Source organism: Pezoporus flaviventris, unplaced genomic scaffold (genome assembly GCF_033815535.1).
Source record: "Pezoporus flaviventris isolate CSIRO_AGI_PZ_B2104156 unplaced genomic scaffold, CSIRO_AGI_Pfla_v1 ptg000005l, whole genome shotgun sequence".
Lineage (NCBI taxonomy): Eukaryota > Metazoa > Chordata > Aves > Psittaciformes > Psittacidae > Pezoporus > Pezoporus flaviventris.
In genome coordinates this window covers 20,564,333-20,591,289 of record NW_026892553.1, presented here as the reverse complement: position 1 = coordinate 20,591,289, position 26,957 = coordinate 20,564,333, and the positions used below count along the sequence as shown (strand labels likewise).

At 51.1% G+C, this 26,957-nt stretch overlaps 2 protein-coding genes across 8 annotated transcripts in view; both read left to right on the top strand.

Moving 5' to 3' along the window:
* WDR44 (WD repeat domain 44) overlaps nt 1-9,382 on the top strand; it is an 89,012-nt gene extending 79,630 nt beyond the window's left edge. For both annotated transcript variants that reach the window (XM_061446241.1, XM_061446242.1), the window contains 11 exons: nt 206-357; nt 1,441-1,579; nt 1,674-1,738; nt 2,053-2,166; nt 2,777-2,899; nt 3,172-3,363; nt 3,489-3,590; nt 5,066-5,181; nt 6,563-6,690; nt 7,358-7,489; nt 8,332-9,382. In XM_061446241.1, the coding sequence (XP_061302225.1) occupies nt 206-357; nt 1,441-1,579; nt 1,674-1,738; nt 2,053-2,166; nt 2,777-2,899; nt 3,172-3,363; nt 3,489-3,590; nt 5,066-5,181; nt 6,563-6,690; nt 7,358-7,489; nt 8,332-8,426 (1,358 nt within the window). In that variant the 3' untranslated portion in view covers nt 8,427-9,382. The remainder of the gene's footprint in view (nt 1-205; nt 358-1,440; nt 1,580-1,673; nt 1,739-2,052; nt 2,167-2,776; nt 2,900-3,171; nt 3,364-3,488; nt 3,591-5,065; nt 5,182-6,562; nt 6,691-7,357; nt 7,490-8,331) is intronic.
* A 4,021-nt stretch (nt 9,383-13,403) lies between these two features.
* DOCK11 (dedicator of cytokinesis 11) overlaps nt 13,404-26,957 on the top strand; it is a 68,579-nt gene continuing 55,025 nt past the window's right edge. For all 6 annotated transcript variants that reach the window (XM_061446235.1, XM_061446236.1, XM_061446234.1 and 3 more), the window contains exon 1: nt 13,404-13,578. In XM_061446235.1, coding sequence (XP_061302219.1) covers nt 13,477-13,578 — 102 coding nt within the window. In that variant the 5' untranslated portion in view covers nt 13,404-13,476. The remainder of the gene's footprint in view (nt 13,579-26,957) is intronic.

The following is a 26,957-nucleotide window of genomic DNA, read 5'->3' as shown; positions in this document are numbered from 1 at the left end:
GAGTGTTCAGTGTCTGGATTCACGTCAAATCAGTGTAGATGTATTTTTAGACCTTGACACAACAGTACTCTTGTTTTGCTTTAAGAGCTTAAAATTGCCTGGGAAAATTTGCTAATTCAAGACTAATGTGCTACCAAAAAAGTATTGGCAAATGCTCACCAGTAGATAAGATGTGTATGTACTGCTGAAATTGCGTTCCTCTTAGTCTTCCATACAGATCAGGATGATCCCTCTTCCAGTGATGATGAAGGGATGCCGTATACAAGACCTGTTAAGTTCAAAGCAGCACATGGCTTCAAGGGACCTTATGATTTTGAACAGATTAAAGTTGTTCAGGATCTCAGTGGAGAGCACATGGTAGGTCTCAAATTTCATCTGTGGTTTTACTGAATCTCTTCATCCTGAGATTCAACTTTTAGTTTCCATCTACTTGATGACCTCCAGAAATGACTGTCAGGTTTTTTTGCTCTTGATGAGCAGTTTCATTCTGGAAAATAATATTCTTGCAAGAAATTAAATTTTGGCTGGTTTGATGCCTTTTTCAGGGAAAAAAGAATCTGTAGATACTCAGGATTCAGGGATTCTCCAGAGCTTTTCCTTGAAGAGTTTTGGTATGAGTGTTCCTCATAGTTTTGGTTCCTTCAGTTCCAAATTTAGGTTGAAATAAGCAGTGTTCCACTACCAACTGTCTGGCACCAATTGAAACAGTCCCCCAGCTCCAGGTGTTATGCTGAGGACAATGATAGCAGCCAGAGCTTTCAAGCTTGTCACCCATAATTGAAGTTTCCAGTCCTATTGGTAATCAGTCTGTGTTAGTTTCTGTCATGCCAGTATTTGATTTCTTAAAACCTAGAAAATTCATAAAAAATACCCCAAAATGACCCTAGGTTGGTGGTTTGATGCCTAATAACTCTCCATTATGACAGGAAGAAATGGAATACTACTTGTGTGGTACTGTGCTCTGTTGACTAATGACTCTTCAGACTTTGCAATGGAAGAATTGTTTTCTTCACAGGCCTTGCAAAATCCTTGTGCCAGTTCTGAATTTAACAAATAGCTGTAATGCTCATTTTGGCTGCCAGAATTGATGTGACCAAGCTGTTAGAAAAACAGTGTTAGCACAGCTTGTGCTAACTTCAAGCGCAGCCACAAATACTTGCCAGTTCTACAAAGCAAACAGCAGGTTGTAAGTCACTTGGAGCCCTGGCTGGCTCTCACCCACTATGCTGGTTTTAATGTAGAACACTGTGGTCATCTGCCCTCTGTTCCTTTCAAACTCTTTTTGCACAGTCCACCAGCCTTAGCAACCACTTTCCAGTGTTTTCATCTACAATTTACTTGTAGTATCTTGTGTATGTCTTGAATCTCGTCAAGTGTTCTAGAGAGGCTTTTTGGTATGGAAAAAGGCACTTTAGGCTAATGACCTCTCTGTTTTGACAGGGTGCTGTCTGGACAATGAAGTTTTCTCACTGTGGTCGATTACTTGCATCTGCAGGACAGGACAACGTAGTAAGAATATGGGTTTTAAAGAATGCTTTTGACTATTTCAACAACATGCGGATGAAGTACAATACAGAAGGTATCTTGCATGCATCCCTGGAGCTCTAAACCTCTAGAAATAGTAGGTTTTTGGGAACTTAAAGTTGATCATGTTTTTTCTGCCTGCGTTCTAGGCCGTGTCTCTCCCTCTCCATCTCAAGAGAGTCTGAATTCTTCCAAGTCTGATACCGATACAGGGGTATGTGCATTACATACATGTTCTGTAAAGCCAGATCTTCGCTGTTGCTTTATCCAAACACACATTAAAGAGTTCTTGGCTTGTCTTTTTGAGGCAAACTATTTTATCAGTAGACACCTTCAGTCAATTTCAAGATGTTTCACAGTCCATTGTGTTGAAGTTTACTGGAGTTGTTTATTAGTGCAGGGTTATTTTAAAGTCATAAGAATCGTTCTTCACATTGTTACTGGCCCTGTACTTTTGGTAAGCAGTAACTGCCTATTGTTCACATTCCAGATGACATTTTATAATGTTTCTGTCCATTTCTCTGATAGATTTGCAGTGGAGTTGATGAAGACCCAGATGATAAAAATGCCCCATTTCGGCAACGACCATTTTGCAAATACAAAGGGCATACAGCAGATCTTCTTGATCTTTCCTGGTCTAAAGTAAGGCACCTTAATACAGGCTATGCAGCTCTTTTGTGTTTTTATTGTTTTCCTTTATTAATTGCCATTGGAACCATACAGCTAAACAACATGAAACAGTCATTGAAGTTAAGAGGAAAGGTTTGTGGAGGCAACACGTATTCTGCCTGAAACAGTCAAAGTGGACGCATTCTAAAGTTGCTGAATAGATTATCTTAAAATTAGAGAATTGTCTCGTGCTCAGCTTTCAAACTGTTTCACATAAAACTTACTCACTTAATTCCCCTCATTGGAATACAGTTGTAATTTGAAGAGCACACTTTGGCTCTCTGGCTGAAGGATCTTAGGCAGGAGAGACTCTCACCTCTTCTCTGAAGCCTGTTGTGCTTTTTCTTCTCTGAATACTTTAACTGCTTTCCAAATGTTCATTTCCGTTGAGAGTCTTCCAGAAAATCTTCTGTGAGCATCAGTGTAGGGATCCTAAGGAAAGCAATCAGTAACATCTTATCTGAAAGCATAAAATGTTGAATTTCATGGCTAGGGAAGTTGGTGAGGTTTTACCAATCAGACTGCTTCTGTCTTTCCTGTTACTTGTATCTGTTAGTAACCATGGAATGCTCTTGTTTCACAGAATTACTTCTTGCTTTCTTCTTCTATGGACAAAACTGTCAGATTATGGCACATATCAAGAAGAGAATGTCTCTGCTGTTTCCAGCACATAGACTTTGTCACTGCTATAGCATTCCATCCAAGGGTAAGCGCAATTGGCCTCTTTCTTCTCAAAAGCCAGAATTTGTAAGAGTCCTCGCCTGTGTGTGTAATCTTGTAAAGCATCTGTAATGGATGGAACTCCATTTACCAGTAGTTTTTATATTATCCTTTCAGTCTTAAACATAATCTACTCCTCTGAGAGCTCCTATGTGGGAGGTTCTGGAGAGAAGCTGTTTGGCAGTGGGGGGGGAAGCCTTTAAGGAAGGCAGGCATACTTGAAGCGCAAGCAGAGACTAATGTAGTGTCTCCTCTCAGGATGACAGGTACTTCTTAAGTGGTTCATTGGATGGGAAGCTCCGGCTCTGGAACATTCCCGACAAGAAGGTGGCATTATGGAATGAAGTAGATGGGCAGACAAAATTGATTACAGCTGCCAACTTCTGTCAGAATGGCAAATATGCAGTCATAGGCACATACGATGGGAGATGCATCTTCTATGACACTGAGGTAAAGCCTTTTGGAGACTGTATTTTTTAATGCTACATAACTAACAGATTTCAAATGCTTATTGGAATATCAAGGAACAAGCATTTTAAAACTTGTTTTCACAATTATTTCAAATACCTTTTCAGCACTTGAAGTACCATACGCAAATACACGTGCGCTCTACCAGGGGCCGAAACAGAGTTGGAAGGAAAATCACTGGCATTGAACCCTTGCCTGGAGAAAATAAGGTACAGACTTTCAGGGAAGCTTTAGCTCAGTTCTGTAGTCTGGTATTTATGTTTAATGCTTAAGAAGTTTGTGTTAGGTCTTGCTTGTAGTCACTGACTTAAATCCTTTAACACTACTAAAGACTAAGAAGTCTCTTAACACTACTAAAATGAGCACTGCTCTTTGCTGATATAGGCTAATACAATACTAAGTAGTGGTAAATTAGAGTATATTCTTTTTAAGTAACATTATGTTCTGATTAATGTAAATGTGAAAAAATCTTCACAGATGGCTTTCAGTGAAAATTTCTCTGGCATAAGTAACCTCTCAAATTTAATACTCATTTGGGAGTGTGCTTCATAGAGAAGCTGAAAAGATGCTGAAAGCTCAGAAGCTGTTATCCAAACAAGTGTATTTCAGAATCAGTCATTCTGTTTAGCTTCAGTCTAAACTGAAGCCCTGTGAAAGGCTCAAATTCTTGTCATACAAAGTACATGCTGTTGAATGTTAAACTCACAACCTGTAGCTGGGGAGTTTCTCTCTTTTATATAAAGTTTCAGGGGTGATGTGGAATCAACAGCTGGGTCTGTCAGAGTAGCAGACCACCAGCTGCTATCACCTGTATCGTACTCTGATCAATGTCAGAGAAATCATTGAATCCCTAAAACACGCAGAAGATTCAGAACTCAGTAGTGCCTTTGGGTTTGCCTCAGATGTGTGCTGGCATGTTAGATGGTGTAATAAAACACAGCTCAGCATGAACTCTTCTGAAAACAAGCAGGAAGATCTGTAATGTGATGGTGGTCCAAGACTTGCTCCAACTTTGCTGCATAAAGGGTCAGATAAGTGGGGCTCAGTATTTGACTGCTCCTCTGCTATTCCCTTGTCCTAGCAGCATCTTGAGGCTCACTGCTAACCTACAGTCTGCTCTACTTCTAAGGTACCACGAAAGGGCTCATCAGCTCAATGCCCTTACGCATTTTGACAACCCTTTTCATAGGCTTCTCTGTTCCTTACAAGTACGTTCAAGCTCCTGATCTGAAACATATGAATAGGAAGCATGCTGGCATGGACTAAGAAAAGCCCAGTTCGTGTATGTAGCAGATAATGGCCTCTGTTTTGTGCTTCATGAGTGATAGGTTACAACTCGCCAGGAATTTACCTCACTAGAAAGCTGCTCTGCTGCATTATTGGGGAATGTGCTCCAAAATAGCCTTTGCAAATTGACGGCTGTTCTTTGGGCCCACGTTTTACTTCAGTAAAGAGCAGCTGTTCTGGTTCAGACCAAGCAGGGTGATCTTGACAGTGAACCTATGTTCTGTCCATTGACAGAAAATGAGAGAGAAGACTGTCATTGCCCAATCTTTCTGCTTCTTTGGGGCTATTCTTTGTGTGTGTCACTTTTTTGATCCAGAAGAACTGAATTCTGACTCTGAATGAGCTCCTTCTTAGCCGTGCCCGTCATTTCTGCTCCTAAATTTTATCTCTTTTCCAGATACTAGTGACATCAAATGATTCCAGGATCAGATTGTATGACCTGAGAGATCTGTCTTTGTCTATGAAATACAAAGGTTATGTCAACAGCAGCAGCCAAATCAAAGCTAGCTTTAGGTAAGACAATATAACAATGGGGTTGTTGGGTTTGGGAAATGCTGTGGCTGAAGTACAGAGGCTTTTGCTTTATTTGTTTACCTTGGTATGAAACTGAGCCTCTGAAACATCACTTGGCTCTGAGTACAAAGGTGACTGAAGGCTGTGGTCAGGAATGACAGAGCTGCCTGCAAGCAGGAAGCTTCTGTGAAGGATTGAGTCCTTTTGTATTGACAGCACAATGCATGTCCATTACTGCTGCTGTAAATGCAGGAACTCTCCTAGAACTGATGGGGTTGGAACACTGCATCGTTTCTTTCCTCCATGATAAACAGGTTTCGTGTCCTTAGTTTTGTCAGGTATTGCTGCAGATGTGTGGGTCACCCAAGTGCTACCCAAGGCTGCTGGTCACTGCCCATGCATCATCACTCTCAAGAAACAGCCTGCAGATCTGAGTGGGAATTCTTTCCTCTTTCTCTATGCAAGCCTAAGATGCTTTCCTGACTTTGAGTCTATTGCTGTGACTGCCATGGGAATACCAGGGGTTTAAAGTAGTAAAAGAGGGGGAGTAGAGGGAGAAGAATGTTTGTTCTATTCTCTTTTTGAGCCTTGCAGAAGCCGAAGGGAAAAACGCTTGTGCATCTGTTTAACCTGGCTGTTTGAACAGAGGAGGGCAGCAGTGCTTAAGGAATAATGCTGAGTTTAATCTTGATGACCTCTGAAAGCATCTTTAAGGCTGATCCATTATTTCCCAGGATGGCTGAGGTTGGATGGGACCTCTGGAAGTCATCTTGTCCAGCCCCCTGCTCAAGATTAACTTCCAAATTGAGTTGTTTCTACTGACAGAGCTGTAGCACAGTTGGGGTAGGGTTTAGCTATGGGGCATACTCACACGGTAGGGAAATCCAAAGTGGATTTGCAGGGGTGGTTCTGTCTCTGTCAGTGTGTGTTATACAGTCATTTAGTTACAATCTTGTTGAATGTCTTTCTTCTTCCACCTGTGTGGATTGTTTTGCCCATGACTGTTGGTAGCAGTTCCTGTTGCACAGTCTGGTGCTCACACAGGTTCCAGACTCAGATACAAATTGCCCTTCAAGATGATGCCATTTTCATGTTGCTCTTCTGTGCCAGAAGCTGCAGGAGAACAGCTTCTGTGTGCTCTTCATGAGACCTACCTTTTCCTCCCAGCAGGAGAGCCTCAGGCATTTGCATGCACACACATTTAAGTGGTTTTTCATATTTTTTAGATTTTTTTGAGTTGCAGTCACTAAAATAACGCATCAGTTTGAATGGGGACCTTGGCCTGATTGCACTTGTAAAGCTGCACGTCATCTGGAGAGCTGCTGTAGTGGGTGCTTGAACAGCCAAGAAAAGTAATGGTTTTCCTTCTTTGACTCTTTAGCCATGACTTTACCTACATTGTGAGTGGTTCAGAAGATAAATACGTTTATATCTGGAGTACATACCATGACTTGAGCAAGTTCACTTCTGTAAGGAGAGACCGTAATGACTTCTGGGAAGGCATTAAAGGTAAGAAGCAGTCTTTGATCTGTGTTTTATCAAAGCTCTCATGATTTCAAAAATGAAGTCTTTTATGTTCTCCTTTCCATTTGCTCAGCAGTGCTGTTCATTTAGTTTGAACAGATTGTCAGGAAGACGCATTGGAATTGGGGTTTCAGTAAGCGGCCTCTCAGAAAACCTTGTCCACAAGAAACTCTGCAGATGCATGCTTGGGATGGCAAGAGGCAGAGCAGCTAAGAACATGTCCACTTACAGTGAGGGAACTTCAGTCAGGTTCTGCCAGCAAAACTGATTAAGAGCAGTAAGAACATTGTGCTGGCAGAGCTTGCTTGTGTAAGTGTAAAGATTGATCCTTAGGTCCTTTATGGGAGAGTGACTGAAAACAGTGCAAAAAAGGAGCAACTCATCTGCACACACACACAAGTTTTGGGGCTGTGTTTGTATTAAACATGTTTCAGAGCCCTTACCAGTTAATTTGGGGCTTTTATTACCAGTTAATAATTAGAGGAACTTCTGAGCTCCCCAGGCTTACAAACCAATGACAGTTTCTGAATGATGAGCTTACCTGGTGCCAGCAGCACTGAGATCCTTGGATAGTTACTGAAATGGATGCCTGCTGTTGTTGTATAACAGTTCCTTGCAGCCAGGTAACCAAAGTTGGGTTTTCTTTCTGAAGCTCACAATGCAGTGGTCACATCGGCCATTTTTGCTCCCAATCCTGGTTTGATGGTGGCACTGGAAACTTCAGAGAAGCAAGAAGCTGAAAGTAAGGGAGAAGATTCTGAAACGTCAGACACCATACCCTCTGGTAGGTGTTTGAGATGAGCTCTGCCTGATGCCATAGCATGAGGAGGAAGGGATTATTAATCTGGGGAGGGGGTTCTTGAGAAGAAAAGTCCTTGCAGTGGCATGGGTCCACATTCCTACCTTAGCAGTTAAACATTTTGATAACTGCTGTATTCTTAAAACCTGAGAGAATGTGAAGTGAGGAGCAGAGCTGTTGTCCTCTATACATTAGGGTTCTTTCTGCATTTGAGCTGCTAGGAAGTTGAGTTCTACCAGCATAGAATCCCAGCTTGGTTTGTATTGAAAGGGACCTTAAAGCTCATCCAGTTCCAACCCCTGCCACGAGCAGGGACCCCTTCCACTAGAGCAGCTTGCTCCAAGCCCCTGTGTCCAACCTGCCCTTGAACACTGCCAGGGATGGGGCAGCCACAGCTTCTCTGGGCACCCTGTGCCAGCGCCTCAGCACCCTCACAGGGAAGAGCTTCTGCCTAAGAGCTCATCTCAGTCTCCCCTCAGGCAGGTTAAAGCCATTCCCCTTGGCCTGTCCCTACAGGCCCTTGTCCAAAGCCCCTCTCCAGCTTTCCTGGAGCCCCTTTTTAGGCACTGGAGCTGCTCTCAGGTCTCCCCTTCAGGAGCCTTCTCTTCTCCAGGCTGACCCAGCCCAGCTCTCTCACCCTGGCTCCAGCCTTCTAACATAAGTTCCCCTTCCAAGAGGTGCAGATGTTCCTTGAAGCATTGGCTGGATAACAGGAATGTGATAAAGGAGGGGAGGTGTCACGGCAAGAGTTTAGCTTCTGATGAGAGCTTGATCTTTTAATACATTTTTGTAGATGAACTAACAGTTCATTCTCTTTCCTCCTTAAGGAGCTTTGAAGATAGATCACACGGAAGTGCTTTTATCAGCCGACTTCACTGGAGCAATCAAAGTCTTCATTAACAAAAAGAAATATGTATCTTAGTTGGTCTGCAACTGACAGCACAAAGCTATGGTACTGTGGGATTCACCCCCAGAAATAATGCGGGCAAAGCAGAGTATCTAATATAATAGTGTTACAGGCTGAGTTCTTCTTAAATCTTTCTTTTAAGGCTACTCAAATATTGGATCCTGGGAAAGCAGCGTCTGCCTTTAACACCTGGGCTTTAGAATAGAGAGGAATGGCTAAGAATAGTTCTGCCAAACATCAGACTCTAAACGTTCTATGAGCAGCTGTTCTGCACTGGCCTTGTGAGCCTGCACGCGTTTCTGCACAGTAACACACCTGTCTTGGGTACATGCACTCATTTGAACAGGTATCAAAAGGATTCCCGTGGTGCCAGTGGCCACTAGATGTCAGGGATGGGAAGGGAAGGCTGGGGGAGCGCTCTGGTCTGCTGTTTGCACAAGATTCCATTGGATGGGATGTTGAATCTGTAGTCGCTGCTGTTGCCATGTTTAAGTTCTGGGAGTTTGTGGTGGGTCAGCAACGTGTGTAAATGTTTTTATAAATCCCTCAACTTCAGAACGTGGAAAACCTCTTTTTTTTTTGTTGTCTTTTAATTGTCGTGGACTTTGGGTTCCTTTCTTATCTCTGATTTTTTGCACACTGGAGCACAATACTTGTGTAAAGAATTCTCTCATTCCTTCTTCACGGGCACCAGGATATAGTCACCTTCCAGGTAAAACTGAGCTGCATTAGAAAGTTCTTCTATTTTACAAGTATGTAAAATAAACTGTTTACATTTTTTAAGCATTGTAGCTTAAAGTTTTAAGTTGTTCTCATTTGTTTTGTGCCACTGAATTTTGAAAGTCTTTGTAAATATTCATATATAAAACACCTATGAAGTAACATTCTGGGCACTGGGACCCACACAATGTTATTGATGGTCGAGTGGTTCAGAACAGATGTATCATTAAACTTGGTCACACACTTGGAAACTGTTGCTTCTTTTCCATTTTGATTCATAAATTTGCCTTTTGTGTGAGTGGTTTTGACCTGTTTCTCAGATCATTGACCTTGCATGCACTGGTTAACTCCTGAGTTCTGCTTTTCCTGATCTTGGCACTTCTTGAGTGACAGTTTTCTTCCTGAAGCAATGGGGACTGGACCACTGCAACTGGATGTGTAAGGAGGAGGCTCCCAAAGCGTATAAAGATTCCTTCCCATGTGGTTCTGGGCAGCCTGGTTGCCCTGCTCATTGCAGGGAGGTTGGATTAGATGAGCTTTGAAGGTCGCTTCCAACCCAAATCAGTCTGTGAGTAGAAGAATGAAGGCAGGGAGGAGCAGGAAATGAGTCTTGCTCCCCTTTTCTTTTTACTCAAGTGAATTTGAGCAGCTCTTTGTGTAAAACTGTCTTGACCGTGAAAGGCTGCTTGTTGCAATAGGAGCATCACCCGCCAACATCAGCAGTACATACTGATGTATAAAGCGATTTTTCAGTTGACACACTTGGAGTAAGCTTGACTCAGGTTTGAAAGTACCTGTATAGATGAGATGGGCTAAAATCACTCCAGATTTTAGCGGAGCTCAAAGTAATGACAAATGGACAGAAGTGAGGAGATGGCACAAGACAGCACGTGGTTTGTGACTCCAGCCATGAGTTTCTGTATCAGGTTATGTATGTGGAGACTGACTGTGATTCCTGTGAGCTGATCCAAGCCATTTCTGGAGTTTGGTGCAGCTGCTCTATGTATTGGGTGACAAATGCAAGGTAAGAAGTTGCTTTGTGCAGTGCAAACACCATCACTTCACTTACAGGTTCCTTCTCTCCACTGTCTGGGCCTAAAACCAGGTTGCTCAGTGTTTAGAGCAGTGCTGGTGCTACAGCTGGGTGTCTGAGCGCACCTGAAGTGCTCAAGGTTTCATTGAGCACTGATGTCTGACCACATCACCCACATACACACCATGACCATTGCCTTGATGGGAGGCACGGGCTGCATAAAAAGCTTTGCTGGAGGAGTTCCTCGCTTGTGGCCCTGGAGTTGCCTGGTCTTGGCTTTGTTATCAGGAAAGGTACAGGTGAGTGTGCAGGCATGAGTATAAGGCCGTATCTGAGGTACTTGAAATCCATTAAAGCGTTACAGCTCTATCCATATCCCACAGGAATTCTAAAGCTGGGACACTGCAGGTGTAATGGCATTTATAACCCTCTGCCTTCTCAGCTGGAAAATGTGTCTGGATGTGGGTTACTGACCCCATGGGTCAGTGCAGGAATGCTGGCTCCAGTCCAATGGATGAAGTACTGGGGTTAATCACCTGCTTAAGGCTAATCACACAGTGAAGTGCTTCTCTGGGCTAGGCCCATTTACAGGTGATGAAAGGGCTCACAGACACCCAGTGCAGGCAGGGTAAGATGGAGTGTTATTCCCTAATGCTATTAAGAGCCTTTTATCTTGGATGGCTTATGAGATATTAAAGCCTAAACCCTTCCAGTTACAGGGCTGGTCCCTACGCAGGGTTCCAGCCCTTACAGGAGCATCAACTGCACGAATAGATGTTAGGAAAGAAATACTCATTCTTCTTTACTGCACCCTCGGTGCTATAATGCTGCAGGGGAGTAGGAGGGACTCTGCCGTCAGTCTAATGCCATGTCCCTGGCTGCCTGTGCTGTCCCTCCAGTCAGGGAAGGAGGAGGCGAAGGAGTTGTTTTGCCTGTGTTGGCTGCACCTTCCAGTGTGACTCCTCCCTGGTCTCTGCAGCCCGGGTAGGGCTGGGTACCCTGAGAGGTTGGGGAGCAAACCCCAGGTGCTCTGAAGCCTGGGATGGATGTGGTTAAGAATTTAACTTTGTAGGAAGTCACTTCAGGATGCGGTGTTGTCTTCTGCAGGTACCCCTGAGAGACCCTCGTGTGTCCTTAGAACAGAACCTCTCCGGTCACTGCTCCCCAGACCCAGAGATATTCCAGTAACGAGGACATGATGTGTGTGGAACATGCTGCCCTCCCCTTCCCACACTGCTTCCCAGTCTGGGTGGAAGAGGAGGGTTTCTTTCCCATCCCGTATCCCCTGTCTGTGTGCCGGTGCTGCCCCAAACCTCTGTGAGATGGACCTGTTGTATGTGTGTGCCTTCAGGGTTTGCCTCCAGCATCGCCCTTACAGATTGCTTCTGGTTTGCTCGCAACAGATTCCAACTAAGTCCGTGTTGCACTGTATTGAATATTACTGTATCTGGAAGAAGAAGATCTTTGGCTGTAGATGATTTCCAGCTACTGGAGGGAAGACCAAGAGGCTGCTGCAGGAGGTGGAGGAGGCTGAAGAGGAGGTGCTCAGTTATTCCCCACTTGCAACTTTGGGACAGGAAAGGGCGACTCCGCTCCCAGCACTCCCAGTCATCCCAGGTTTCTGCCACGTGCCCGTCCTCACCATCCCATTAAAGCACTTTTGGGCTCATCGGTGTTCAGGGGAGCTCACTGGGGCAGGCTCAGGCTGACAGTTGGCCTTTGTGCTGGATGTAACACATTCCCCCGGGCCCGGGCCCTTCCCAGACATTTTAAGCTCTTTTTTCCCTTCCGCTCTCCTCCGCCTTTTGGGAAGAGGAGGAAGCAGAAGGAACAAGGCAATAAACTCTCTGGTTTACAGACCCTTGGCAGCCCCGCGTTCTGCCACACTGGAACCTAACAGCAGAGCAGCAGAACCGGCGCCAGGCTCCAGAGCAGCCCCGTGGCGGCGGTGACGGGAGTGGACTCCCCTGCCCTGAGTGCCAAAGGGACTTGGATTGAGCTGCACCTTTACAACCAGCTTCCACCCCAGCCATGGGCTTTGTTTAAACACCGACCTGCCCAAACCCTCCCAGATCAGAAACTCGGGAGCTTGGCTTGAGGGAGGTGCTGGAATTGTCAAGAGGAATCACAAATCCCCGCGTGTTTTCTGACTTCCAGGGCGCTCAACAGCACTCGGGGCAGGAACTCCCATACAACGATCCACTGCCGCCAGCAGGAACAACCACCCTCGGGCTGAGCTCCGCCGTGTCATTGATTATGGTGCTGATGTTATTGTTGTTTGTAGTAGTTGTATTTCATTGTAGTAGGAGCAGTGTTACACTGTTCTTCAGTGGTAGCGGTAGGATGCTGTTGTACTTTAGTTGTTAGTAGTAGTAGGTTATACTTTATATATTATTGTTGTTATTAATAGTAGTAGTATTGTGTTGTCTTTTATTGTTGTTATTGTCAGATGTTATTTGTTATTATTACTGTTGTTCTGTCATGTTATTCATTGCCATTATTCTCAGTCTTCCACTGCACTGCACTTATTAAACTGTTCTCTCCCAACCACTTGTGTTTCCCACTCTTCCCGTTCTCCTCCCATCCCTCCCGCAGGGCACAGGGGCTGAGCGAGCGGCTCCGTGCTCCCCAGTTCCCACCTGGGTTCAGACCTACCCGGCTCCGGTGCAGGTTCCCTCCTGCCTCTCAAAGGGCTCCACGCGGTCGCTCCACGCCAGGGGCTCAGGATCCCAAACGCCTCTTCCCGGGGCAGCCAGAGGGAAATCCCATGGGCTGCGGGCACTGCCCATCCGCTCAGGATCCATCCCGCTGCGGGTCTGATCCTGCCCGGCGCAGGCAGGGGCGGGCAGGGCCAAGCGCCGGCATCAGGCGCGTCCCATGGGATTGAACAGGGCGAGGAATTCCCGGGCGAGGGGCCGGGCCTGGGGCTTTGTTCACAGCCCCGGGTTGATTGGATCGGACTGGCCGAGCCGTTCCCTCGCTCGGTCCCTACAGGCCCCTGTCCAAAGCCCCACTGCAGTGCCCGGTCCCTTCACCCGCAGCCCGGTGCCCTTGGCTGAGCCCATGTGCTCGGCGGGGCCGTCCCCGCAGCTCCCCCCGCGCCGCACCTGCGGCGGGGACAAAGCCGATCCGAGCTGATGCAGGGCGTGGCGGACCGAGCCCAGCAGAACCGAACCGGGCAGCGGCCTCCCGGTCCCCGCCCCGCGGCTCCGCCCGCCCCTGGCCCGGCCCCGCCGCGCCCGCCCGCCCGCAAGGAGGCAGCGGCTCGGCTCGGCTCGGCTCGGCGCGGCCCCCGGCTCGGGCCATGTCGCCATGTCGGAAGTGAGGAAGTTCACGAAGCGGCTCAGCAAGCCGGGCACGGCGGCCGAGCTCCGGCAGAGCGTCTCGGAGGCGGTGCGCGGCTCCTTCGTCCTGGTGAGCGCGGCTCGGCTGGGCTCGGGGGGCGCCGCCGCCGCCAGGAGCCGCGCCCGGCCCGGCGGTACCCGCGGGGAAGGGGCAGGGTTGGGCTAAGGGATGCGCTGAACAGAGGAAGAGGAAGGGGGTGAGCGGGGCCGGGCAGCGCCGGGCGAGGCAGGGGATGGGGATGGGGATGGGGATGGGGATGGGAAGGGCAGCGGTCCCTCCCCGCCTTCCCTCCCCGCGTTCCCCCCATGTGCATCCCGCCTGCCCCCCCCCCCGCCACCTGCCGGCACCGAGCCCGCCCCAGCGCCTCTCGCAGCCGGGGTTCTGCGGGGAACCGGAGCTGGGGCCCGCGCTCGTGTGGAGGGAGCGGGAGGGAACGAACGGGAACGGGAACGAGCCGCGGGGGGAGCGGGCGGACAGGCACGGAGCTCCCCCCGCCGCGGGTCAGGCGGACAGCGCAGGGCCTGGCAGCGGGAGAGGCACCGGCGCCGGTGTGAGCCGGGAGCGCCACCGACACGTCCCGGGAATGCCGTGCCCGGGCGAAGCCACGTGCGTTCGGGATGCGCTCCCTGCAGCAGGTTGGCTGTGTTGTGCTGCAGCGTTTGTGCCCTGCTCGGGCGGGCGCTGGGCCCCAGAGCCGCCGGCGCTGTGCTGGATGTGCCGCTCGTTGGGTTACTCCAGCGTGTGATCAGTTTGACCTTGGTGCCGATGGAAGGGGAGGCAGTGAGATGTGCAGAAAGTGTGGTACAAGTTCCGAGTAATTTCTGTTGCAGAGTCACAGAACCCCAGCTTGGTTTGGGTTGGAAGGGACCTGAAAGCTCCTCCAGTTCCAAACCCTGCCTTGGGCAGGGACACCTTCCTCAAGACCAGGTTGCTTAAGATTAGTTCTCTACCATCACATCAGATGGCATGTGTTGTTAAATAAACAGGGGATTCAACTGTTCTTTTAAAACCAGAGTTTTCTTGTACATTTGCTGATTTCTGAAGCTGGAAATAGCCATGGTGATAATCCAGTCAGATTTCCTAGCACCATGGCTATTGCCTCCCATGTGCTGTTGTTCAGGGATCCTTACGGGCTCCGTGCACTTTGCTTTCCTTCTTTCAGCAACAATACATAGGAACAAATGCTTTGTGTGCAACCTGATGGAACCTCTCATTAAAAATGAACTTGTTTGGGTAGGACCTGAAGAGCTTTGGTATCCTGCAGGCAAATGGTTCCTCAGTGCCTGCTGTCAGCATGGGGAGGGATGGGTGGGACTGCAGATGAGAATGAAGAACACCTTGACAGCATCCCGAAGGAGCCAGCAGGGCCCAGCATCCATCAGCAGCCGCCCTCCTCCTAGTCCTCTCCAGGGTTTCATTGCCCATGTTCCTGCCAACCTCCCTCTCCTTTGACAGGCAAATCCCTCGGAGCTGCTCCAGAGGAGGGCAAGGGCAGGTCTCTGACTCCTGGGTCTTGGCAGTTTCCTGCTTCTGACAGTTCAGCAGCAAGGGATAAATCCCGGCGCCTCTGCATCACCAGAAGAGCCATAGGACACTGCAGTGTTCAGGGAGGGAGGAAGGAGGTGGCATAAGCTTGTATGACTCTCAGGTGGCACTTCCATCGTGCTCAGTAATTAAGGATGAGGTTCATGCTTTCCAGGTTGCTCAAAGAAAAAAGGTGGTTCCTCTCCATCCACCAGGTCAGCACCCTTGTAAAGAAGGCTGTTGTCTGTGGCTGCTGGGAGGGTGGAGAGGGCGTCCTGGAAGGTGATGCTGGGGAGTGGCTGAGAGGGGGAGATGAAAAGCCCTTGTTTCTGATCCCATTCCCAAGGTGAGGCTCAGCCTTGGCGCTGCTGAGCTGGGCAGCTGCAGAGCACAGTGTGGGCACGTCCCCTGCTCGCCTGCACCCTCCTTGAGACCCAGGCCCCAGCATGGGGAGCAGGGGCTGGTGCAGGCTGCAGCATGCTGTGTCCTGAGGTGGTGTGAGCTGAGGCTTTCAGGCTGTCTGAGGCAGACTGGAATTGCATGTCCTGGACATCCCATCCCCTTCCTGTGGCCTGGGTACAGCAGGAGATGGAACATCAACAAAAGCAAGTGAACACGGAGCAACAGGCCAAGGGGAATGGCTTGAACCTGCCCGAGGGGAGACTGAGATGAGCTCTTAGGCAGAAGCTCTTTCCTGTGAGGGTGCTGAGGCGCTGGCACAGGGTGCCCAGAGAAGCTGTGGCTGCCCCATCCCTGGCAGTGTTCAAGGCCAGGTTGGACACAGGGGCTTGGAGCAAGCTGCTCTAGTGGAAGGGGTCCCTGCCCGTGGCAGGGGTTGGAGCTGGAGGAGCTTTAAGGTCCCTTCCAACCCAAACCAGGCTGGGGTTCTGTGATTCTATGAATAGTTTAACGCTCCCAGAGCCTTTAGGGACACCCTGCCTGTCCCCCGGTGACCCTGTCGGGTACCTTGGCTGTCTCCAGCAGGGAGCAGAGCTAATGCTGCAGGTACCAGCACATGCAGCTCCATGCACGGAGTGGTCACTGTAGGGCTGTTTCAGTGCGTACACTGAGCTCAGCATTTTGGGCCTTCAGGGTGCTCCCTGGAGACCAGGAGCCGTCTGGAGTGAGGAGCCCTTTGTGGGCAGTGAATGAAACACTCGTAAATGGAAATGTCTCAGTGAGGAAGGCTTTCGGTGTCAGGGACGCAGGCAGCTTGCGTGGAGCATAATCTGTGCTAGAGGAGACTCATCCAGCCCGGAGCACTGTGCTCTGCGTGACCAGCCTGAGCAGGCGTGATGTGCGGGATGATGCAGCTTCAAGCCTGCTGTCCTGCAGGTGACGTGAAGTTCATGTCGTCTGATTTCTGTTCCTGCGTTTCCATTTACGCCTGTCCGGCACCGGGAGGATATTTACACTTCTCTTTGGGCTGCAGGGAAGTTGGTGGCAGAGTCAGCTCCTTCATGTGTGTGAAAGGGAAGCACTGGATGTGGCGCTGGTCGGGCACCAGAGGAAGGGGAGGTTGTGCCTTCCCAAGGTGTCCTGGGGTACCCGTGTCCCACGCTTTGGACCAGTGCTGCTCCTGTCGTGCTATCAGTGGAGCTGTGATCCAGAGCCATAGCAGTGAGAATAAGTGAGGGCTGCGGTGGGGAGCTCAGAGGAACTTCAGGCCCTGTGGGTGGGGGAGGATCACGGTGTCCCAGACTGGCTTGTGTTGGAAGGGACCTTAAAGCTCATCCAGTTACAGGCCCTTGTTCCAAGCCCCTCTCCAGGTTTCCTGCAGCCCCTTCAGGCACTGGAGCTGCTCTCAGGTCTCCCCTTCAGGAGCCTTCTCTTCTCCAGCTGACCCAGCCCAGCTCTCTCAGCCTGGCTCCAGAGCAGAGCTGCTCCAGCTCTTGCAGCATCCCCATGGCCTCCTCTGGCCTCGCTCCAACAGCTCCACGTCCCTCTTGTGCTGCTGCCCCAGAGCTGGGGCTCTTTTTTTCCCTTTAACTGCACTGGTGTTCCAGCATCCTGGGTGCTGTTCCAGCCGTGTGTCGTGCTCACAGGCAGGCTGTCTGAGGGAGGTCTTGGTGAGGAAAAGGAGTTCAGGAACCCCTTGTGAGCAGGCAGAGCCCTGCGGAGCGGAGCTGGGAGCAGCCAGCATGTGGGAGCCGCGGTGCTCGGTGCGCCTGTGCTGCGGCGCAGGCTGTATCAATGGCAGCTTCCAATGGTCCCTGATGTGTGCTGCAGATTGGAGCTCGGGGACGGAGTTTTGGCAGGATAACTGACAGCCAGTGTCACTGTTTAAACAAACAGACAAACGAGCAGAAGCGTTGAGTTGGCAGGTGGGATAAATGGCATGCGAACAGAGAGCAAAGTGAAGATTAGGGGAAGGAGGGGAGCAGCCAAGCCTCAGTGTGATAACTTAAACCGTCCTTCACCAAGAGATACCCTGGGCACCACAGTAAAACCCTGTGCCAGGGTGCGAAGTGCTGGGCAGAGCTGGGAGAGCCATGAAGGCTCGACCTCAAGGGTTGCAGCCAGGGACCCTTGGCAGTGGATAGACAGGGGTGGTTTTGGCTCAGACCTTCAGTGCAATCTCCCCCTTCCCATCCTCTCCACGCTCGGGATGTTGCTGAGTGTTAATGGGAAAGTCGTGCAGCGAGGCAGGAGGAGCCAGCGCCGAGGTGCTGCCCGACACAGGACCTGAGCGGCCACGAGAGCGTTGCAAGGCACAATCATAGAACCACAGACACAGGTCTGAAGGGAGCTTAGAGCTCCTCCAGCTCCAATCCCTGCCATGGGCAGGGACCCCTTCCACTGGAGCAGCTTGCTCCAAGCCCCGGTGTCCAACCTGCCCTTGAACACTGCCAGGGATGGGGTATTCAAACCCAGCGCCTGCTCCCTGTGCTGTGTGGTGCTGCAGGATGTGCCCCCTGGAACCCCTCACCATGGGCACTGTGCCGGGAGGAGCTGGGTTTTGTTTGATCCGGGCTGGGCTGGGCTCGTAGGGGGGGCTCAGTTTCAGGCAGGCTCAAAAAGGCGATAAAAAGCTCCTTAATGGTGATACTAAGAAGGTTTTGACTGGAGGCAAAAAGGCATTTTGTTCTTTCTGTGTGTTTTGGTTGGTTTTTTTTGCAGCTTAAACTGTATTATTAGTGTCTGAATTTATGCCTATGCGGAAGAAATCAGCTTCCTGCATAGAATCCTCCCTTAATAAGCTAAATTCACTTTGATCAATGTGAAGACTTTACATGCAGCGTTTGTAGCGCTCTTGGCACTCAAGAGAGACACAGAATACGGGCATGTGTTGTGTCCCCCCCCGGGGGTAATCAGCATGCTGTGTTTGCATAGTGTGCATGGAGAAAGAGATGTGCGTGAGCACGGGAGGAGCTCCTGCCCCCGTGTAAGCGGTGCTGTCGGTCCAGGCAGGGCAGGCTCTGCGGAGGTGCTCAAGGGGAGATGCTTGCTCACAAGGGTTTACTCCAGAAACCCTTCAGTGCATTCCTAACATTAATCACGTCCTTCCCTGACGTGGGGCTCGCTGGGTGCTGGAAGGGGCTGAGTTTTAGGTGGGTGCTGGCTGGGTGCCGTGGCACAGCGTGTGCCATGGATGTGTCCTGCGCATACCCCGGTCACGCAGTGGATGAAGGGCGCTGTTCCATGGAGGGGAGCGCAGCCCCGAGCCCACGGTGCTGCCATTGGGGGCCACTTAGCAAATCCCCAGCGTGTCTCCTACCAACACCCAGTGCAGGGGGAAGGAAGCAATCCCTTGCTCCCCCAGGCACACCAGTGCGCAGAGGAATGGGTGCTGTAGGATGAGCTGTAGTCAATGCATCCATTTCTTGAGGTTTTTGGAGGCTATGACAGCTTTTGATGGGCACTCGATCTCATCCTTCCCCAGCATCACTTCAGTGGATGTGTCCTCCTGCCCACTGTAGGCAAGCTCTGGGAAGGAACTAAAGCACCCAGGCCTTACACGTGTTTGCATAGATTTCTTCCCATGTCCTGCTGGCCGTGTGGCTGGGGCTTTGGCACTGGCTGGGCCAGGCCGAGAGTGGTTTGTTCTGTGTTAGGGCCGGTGTCGTGAAGATGGAGGAGTCCCTGCACTGCCAGCATCTGCCCTCCCACCGTCAGTGCACTGAAACGCCTGGACCAGATGGCTGCTGGTGGTGCAGCAAATGCCAGCAATGCGGCTGGGGCTTTGGTGCACCCTGCATCCGGTGAGGGGATGCTCTCGGGCTTTGTTTCAGCCTCCTGTGTTATCTGGAGATGTTTGCAGAGATCCCTCCCAGGACCAGAGGTGTTTGAGCATGGCCTGCCTGCTGTCATGCCTATTGGGGAGCCCTTTATAGCTGCAGCTCGGTGGCTCTTGCAGCGTTTCGCTTAGCCCTTTGCAGCTGAGTTATTACCTCTAATGATGCAAAACTGCATGAAGCTTTTGACGTTTCCATGGCCTGAGAATGCAAGTCACGGTCACACTCAGCCGCTGAACAGCAGCCAGGCTGGGGGCACGCGTGTGCTTTACATCCCTGCTTGATTGGCCTCGCTCCTGTTGTGTCCAGGGAAGGAAAGGGTAGCTCAGTATCCATTACGGCCGCGGCTGTCATCTTCGGAACGCTGGAGCACGTTTCCTGCCACCAACACCCTCCATCTCTTTCATCCCTTAAAAGGTACAAATCAAAGCTCTTCCTTGCTGGCTCCTCTTTCCTTCAGCACAGCCCTAACTTGTCTTTACAGCTTCTCCCTGCCTCCCACTGGCTCTCTAATGGGGTCAGCTCTGCTCCTTCCTGACCCTTTTCTCACCTCTCTCTGCTTTCTTGCTGAAATGCGGTTTTTTCTCTCCCCTATTAATATCTCCTGCCACGGGGCTGGCCCTTGGGAGCACTTCCAGCTGGAGGGAGATGCTGCCTGCTTCGGTCCAGGGCAATCCCTGCTCCTGGCTGAGCGCTGGGAGTGCATCCCCACTGCAGCCTGGCCCCCAGGGAGGGGACACTGCGTGGGTGCAGCCAGAAGGATGAAGTATCTCCTGTGCAGTGTTAGGACCTGGTCATCTCCAAGTGCCACAGGACCACAGCATGGGTTGCGTTGGAAGGGACCTTAGAGCTCATTCAGTTCCAATGCCATGCCATGGGCAGGGACACCTTCCACTAGAGCAGCTTGCTCCAAGCATCTGTGTCCAACCTGGCCTTGAACACTGCCAGGGATGGGGCAGCCACAGCTTCTCTGGGCACCCTGTGCCAGCGCCTCAGCACCCTCCCAGGGAAGAGCTTCTGCCTAAAAGCTCAGCTCAGTCTCCCCTCGGGCAGGTTAAAGCCATTCCCCTTGGCCTGTCCCTACATCCCTTGTCCAAACCTCTCCAGGTTTCCTGCAGCCCCTTTAGGCACTGGACCATCCCTGAAACTGCTGAGGAGAGGAGGGTTTGATGCTGCAGCCGTTGCCTGCAGCCTGGAGATGGAGCCAAGATGGAGGCTGAGGCCAACAACTTCCTGAGCTGCTCAAACCACCAGCACCATCTCTGGGGTTTGACGTCCCCGCTGGGCTGTTTGTGCTGCTGAGGCAACCCAGGGCTGTGCTGTGGCTTCCTGCTCTGTTCTCCCCTGCTGCTGCTGCAGGGGCTTGGGCAAGTCCTGCTTGAGCTGGGGAGGCCATGGAGATGCTGCAAGGGCTGGAGCAGCTCTGCCCTGGAGCCAGGCTGAGAGAGCTGGGCTGGGTCAGCCTGGAGAAGAGAAGGCTCCTGAAGGGGAGACCTGAGAGCAGCTCCAGTGCCTAAAGGGGCTGCAGGAAACCTGGAGAGGGGCTTGGGACAAGGGCCTGTAGGGACAGGCCAAGGGGAATGGCTTTAACCTGCCCGAGGGGAGACTGAGATGAGCTCTTAGGCAGAAGCTCTTCCCTGGGAGGGTGCTGAGGCGCTGGCACAGGGTGCCCAGAGAAGCTGTGGCTGCCCCATCCCTGGCAGTGTTCAAGGCCAGGTTGGACACAGGGGCTTGGAGCAAGCTGCTCTAGTGGAAGGGGTCCCTGCTCGTGGCAGGGGTTGGAGGTGGATGATCTTAAGGTCCCTTCTAACAGAAACCATTCCATGATCGTATGAAGCCTCTCTCTACTGCCTGGCTCCCTCCATGTCTCAGAGGAGCTGGGGAGCGTTTCTCCTGCTTGGCTTGGCCCCTGCACAAGTGGTTTCTTGAGTGAAAAACAAGAGTCTTGAAGAGAGGCAGGAAGGGGAGGGCTGTGCTGTTGTGATTAATGGCTCTCAGATGTTCTGAAGCCGGCTATTCTGGAACGGGATACTAAATATAAAACTGATACTACATAAATAAGTGATGAAGTGCCAGTGACATCTGAAAAGCACTTTGGGATGCGCCAGTGAAGAACTTGTATAAATAACATGTATTATTGTCATTGTAATTACTGTTTTCCTTTTTTTAGCGTGCCTTTGCTTACAGAATGCTTTGAGGGGTTGTAGCCGGCAGCAATTTGGCCGTCCCATAGAACCCAGTGCTTTTTCCACTTCCTATCAGCGCGGTTATTTTGGGAGGAGAGCGTCAACGCTGTGCCGTGTCCCCGTGTCTCTGGTCTGCGGCAGATGCTCAGCTGGATGCGGGAGCAGCTCCGCTGACGTGGGGCTGGACCGATCCCTCTGCCCGCTCCTCGTGCGGCAGGGCTGGATCTGAGCCAGGATGTACGTGGGCAGCGAGGGACACGTGGGACTGCAGGGCACTGGCAATGCTGTGGAGGTCTGTGCTGAGCTCTCACTCAGTGAGAGGTAAAAGGGTACCAGAAGCAAGCCCAGATGCTGGCCCTAATTCAGTGCCCTGTGGGCACCCATGCTGGACCACCTCAAGCATCGCCTTGTGCCGGAGATGAGCCGTGCCCCAGCTACCGCTCGCCTCCAATGGTGCTTTTCCTGTTGATTTGCTCAGGGCATCGTTTTCGGAGGTGCTGTAGCAGCTCTAGCACTTCACTGCAGTTTCTTTCTGAGGGCGGTTTCCTTTGCTCAAGTGATTACTCCAGGATCTTGAGCTTTCAGGAAGAGAACAGCATTCCTGGCCCTCGTGGCTGCAGAGCTAGGTTTCAAAATGCGATCTCCTAAAGGATGTGAAGTGTGGAGTCCACTTCTGAGTGAGTGGAAGGGAAATGAAGAGCCATACGCTGATTATCCTGACTTCCTGTGATCTGTAAGCCAATTTGAAGACATTTCAAAGCCTGAATTAGTTCTATTTGCCAGGCCTAATAACGACAGGTAGATGTTTGTGTGTCAAATGGCTGTTTCTTCAAGACTGCCTCAAGCTGGCATCTTGCACTGATGCTGCGCCACGCTCGGGGGCAGCGCTGATGACTGCAGACACTCGCTTTGTCACTGCAGAGTTGGGCATTACACTGGGAAAAGACATCCCAGTCCCAAAACCCAGCCCCCAGCCTGCCCGTCGTGGTGCCCACATGAGGTTCTGCTGCCACCCATGGCCGTCAATGCAGGAGGGAGGTGTGGGTCTGTGAGGTGCTTTGAGACAACCTCCCCTGCCCGCAGTTCTGATCCAGCTCTGGGGCAACAACACAAGAGGGATGTGGAGCTGTTGGAGCGAGGCCAGAGGAGGCCAAGGGGAATGGCTTTAACCTGCCCGAGGAGAGACTGAGCTGAGCTCTTAGGCAGAAGCTCTTCCCTGTGAGGGTGCTGAGGTGCTGGCACAGGGTGCCCAGAGAAGCTGTGGCTGCCCCATCCCTGGCAGTGCTCAAGGCCAGGTTGGACACAGGGGCTTGGAGCAAGCTGCTCTGGTGGAAGGGGTCCCTGCCCGTGGCAGGGGTTGGAGCTGGAGGAGCTTTAAGGTCCCTTCCAACCCAACCCAGGCTGGGGTTCCATGGTTCTCAAGCTCAGTGGTTTTGTGCCTTCAGCACAGCCAGGGTTCCTGTCTGGGAGTTCCTCCTGCTTTTTTAATCTTCTTTCTCTCTGGCCAGTGTAAAAGTAGTTTTGGCCTCCTCATACCCAGCTTCATTGATTACTTTTCATCCTTGTGGTTTTACCACAGCCCATCTCTGCACATCCCACCCTGGGCCCTGCTGTTCCATCCACCGAATCCTGGGTGTGCAGCAAGCTCATGGGCACAACCTCCCCATCACCTGCTGAGAGCTGCTTCCTCGTCTCCCTCCTGATTCCCTCTATGGGAATCCACATGGCTTTGCTGAGGAGCCCACAAACCTCCTGGCAGCAGCAGGGCTGCATCAGTTGTGCCTGCTGCCATGTGTGCTGACTCACACTGCCTCCGCTTGCTCTGCCTCCCTCGCTTCCCATTCCACCTCTTCCCTCTCCTGTGCTTTTGAATGCCAAGTCTTTGGGGTACAGACTTTACTCTGCCTTTGCACAGGGTTGTGGTGGTTGCAGGCACTGGATGACCAAGCTCAGGGTACCCTGCTTTTCATTGTTCTTTCTTATGCCTGGGTTGCTGGAAGGATGAATTCTGTGTGCAACTCAGCTCTGCATCCTTCCTGCAAGCTGGAATCGGAGCAGAGCCATGGGATCAGATGGGAGTGCAGGAGCTGGGGGCAGAAAAAGGGAAGAGCCGCAAATGTGCTGTTTAAAACCAGAAAGCTGTTAAAGACCGCATGATTTGAGAGAGCCCTGAGTAGAGATCTCTGTATCCCTGCCTTTGGAAAGCTTCGCTGTGGGTAGAAATGTCTCAGCTCCATGTGCCCATGCTGTTTGCCAAGTGAATTTTCTCAGTTCCATTTAAATTCTCCCATGTCCTGCCAGGTTCCATGAGCCACATAAGAAATGGGGAGTTCTCTTTGGTGCCTGCAAGGCATCCTCAGTTTCCAGTCTGCGCATTGCAGTGGGGAATGGTCCTGTTCTGCCCTAGGCTGCTGCCAGCCTCGGGAGTGATGATGGTGACCGGTATGTCCAAAGAGTACTTGTACGCTTCTGGTTTTGTCCCCTCTATGTTTGAACAAGTTCCCCAGGTTGCCTTTTCCTCCTGTTTTCTGTGCGTTTCACCTATTTTGCCCCTTGGGAACTGTTTCAAAATCAGGCCTTTGCTGAGTTTTCCACCTTAGTGCGTTACAGGGTTGCAACAGCAGAGGCAGGAAATAGGGGAGCTGTAAAATGCTTGCTAAATTATGGGGCAGTGTTGTAAAGCCTGAGATAATACATTAATACGGACCCGTGGGCCATGTGATTTCCTCCTCTCCTTTTAGCTCCTCTAAAGAACCATCAATTTAATTGCAGAACCCCAGCCTGGGTTGGGTTGAAGGGACCTCAAAGCTCCTCCAGCTCCAACCCCTGCCACGGGCAGGGACCCCTTCCACTAGAGCAGCTTGCTCCAAGCCCCTGTGTCCAACCTGCCCTTGCACACTGCCAGGGATGGGGCAGCCACAGCTTCTCTGGGCACCCTGTGCCAGCGCCTCAGCACCCTCACAGGGAAGAGCTTCTGCCTAAGAGCTCATCTCAGTCTCCCCTCGGGCAGGTTAAAGCCATTCCCCTTGGCCTGTCCCTCCATCCCTTGTCCCAAGCCCCTCTCCAGGTTTCTTGCAGCCCCTTCAGGCACTGGAGCTGCTCTCAGGTCTCCCTGGAGTCTTAATATTCCTGTCCCTTGTGTCTGCAGGTACTTTGTGAGCTGGGTGCATGCACGGGGTAGAGCTTTGTTTCTGAGGAAGTGAGAAAACCCCATGGCCTCAGGGCTGTGCAGAGGAAGGCACAGAGGAAGCACTGCAGGGCTGGTGGAGCTGGGTGGGGATGGAGCCGTGCGTGTTGGTGTCTCTGTGCTGGCTGTTGGCGCCCTGAGATGCTGAAGTTGATGGTGATGCAGCTCCCGTGCTGGGTCAGGGTTTGCTCTGGGCTTGGCTTCCGCTGTACAATGGGAAACATGCGGTGGCAGCCACCATGGAGCTTGTGTCAGCGCTTGGGGACAAGCACATTGGTTAAAGGTGCCCCCCCCCGGTGATGCTGCGAGGGCTGGAGTGGCTCTGCTCTGGAGGCAGGCTGAGAGAGCTGGGCAGCTTGAATTAAACATTTTTCATTCACTTTTCCCATACGTTCACTTCACTTGGATTGTACCTGTTGTAATTGTGGGAGCAAAGAGTCACAGAAAAACACTGTCAATAGAACCCCAGCCTGGTTTGGGTTGGAAGGGACCTTAAAGCTCCTCCAGCCCCAACCCCTGCCACGGGCAGGGACCCCTTCCACTAGAGCAGCTTGCTCCAAGCCCTGTGTCCAACCTGGCCTTGAACACTGCCAGGGATGGGGCAGCCACAGCTCCTCTGGGCACCCTGTGCCAGCGCCTCAGCACCCTCCCAGGGAAGAATCATATTAATGTCAATTAATCGTATTCTTATAATGAAAATACCAGCATGTTTGTATTATATACAGATGCGGAGCTCTAGAACACAGGTGGCTGCTGGTTTTCAGGCAATGAAAGCTAAAATAGAAATGTCCTTTGCTGTCCTTCCCACGTGAATGTTCTCAGCTGTCGTGAGCCTTTGTTTGGAAAGCAAATACAAGGAATTTTATAAGCTTTGCAGATGGATGCAGAAAGGTGAGAAGCGAATCTGACTTCTAAAGATTTCCCCCCTCTTGGGTACTGGTAACTCCCTCGCTCAGCCTTTCCTTCAGGCTCTCTGGTGGTTTCTGTCTAGTGAGGATTTGTGCTCAGGCTGGCAGAGGGCAGCACCACAAGCAGGGCACTGAGGATCAGGACCTTTCCTTGGGGTTTTCCTTGTGCCCCTGCTTGGCCAAAGCCGAGCCTTGCGTTGGTGTCCGTGGGCATGTTTCTGTTGCAGTAGTTTCATTGAATTTCCTGTTCAAATGTCAGCCAGCTTGCTTGGTGAAGAGTCACTGCTCTAATAGAGAGGCTGTTGTTTCCCTCTGTGTTGTCCAAGGGGAGCCTCGTGACCCAGCCTGAATGAGGCCTGCGACCCTCTTCCTTGTGCTGGGGGAGGCAACGGTCTCAGGGCAGATGCAGAAGGGCAGAGAAAGCAGCATGTGTTTTGGGGCACAGGCTGGTATGGGGGGCTTGAACCGGTGGTGAGTGATGCTTACCTGGAGGTAAGGAGGGGGTGAGTGATGCTTACCTGGAGGTAAGGAGGAGGTGGGTGATGCTTACCTGGAGGTAAGGAGGGGGTGAATGATGCTTACCTGGAGGTAAGGAGGAGGTGGGTGATGCTTACCCAGAGGTAAGGAGGAGGTGGGTGATGCTTACCCGGAGGTAAGGAGGAGGTGAGTGTGCTTCTCCGGGCAGGCACACCGTGCTCCTGTTCTCTCCCTTTAAAATCAGGTTCGGTTTTGCCCCCGTGAGGTGTTTTCCCACAGGTTTTGATTTTGATCCCGGTGCTTTGAGCTGGGGGCTGCTGCCCCTGTCTAACCTGATAAATCCAACCTGGACTTCCCCTGTTTCAGTCTGAACCCATCACCCCTTGCCCTGTTTCTACAGCCCCTGATGACGAGTCCCTCCCCAGCATCCTTGTAGCCCCCTTCAGACACTGGAAGCTGCTCTGAGGTCTCCACTCAGCTGCCATGTGTGTGCCAGAGAACCTTTGACAGCACTGCACGTGTTTTCCTGCAGACACAGGCTGATTTTGTTGCTGGACTGGCAGCCTCTCTTTGTGCCTGGATATTGGCTTTCCCCATGGAGGAATTTGTGGTTTCTAAGACTCTAATTACTTTAGTGTAATAGTTTTTCCTCTGCTCTGATAATGACTGTGATGGGTTCCATCTGCTGCTGTGACAGCAGCGGGCAGCGCGAGGCTCCTGGATGCCAGGAGGTGTGTGCTTCAACCAAGCTCTTCAGCAAAACTAAGACTCTGAAAGCTCATTTCCAGGGCTTAAAGCTTTATCTCCAGCCATGCTGGGACACGGGGCACTAGGGTGGGACAAAGGGCAAAAGGTATCTATGATGTCTTCCTCCTTACTCTGCCGGTCTGTTTGCAGGGGCATGAGCATGGCTGGCCCCACTGAGCAGCAG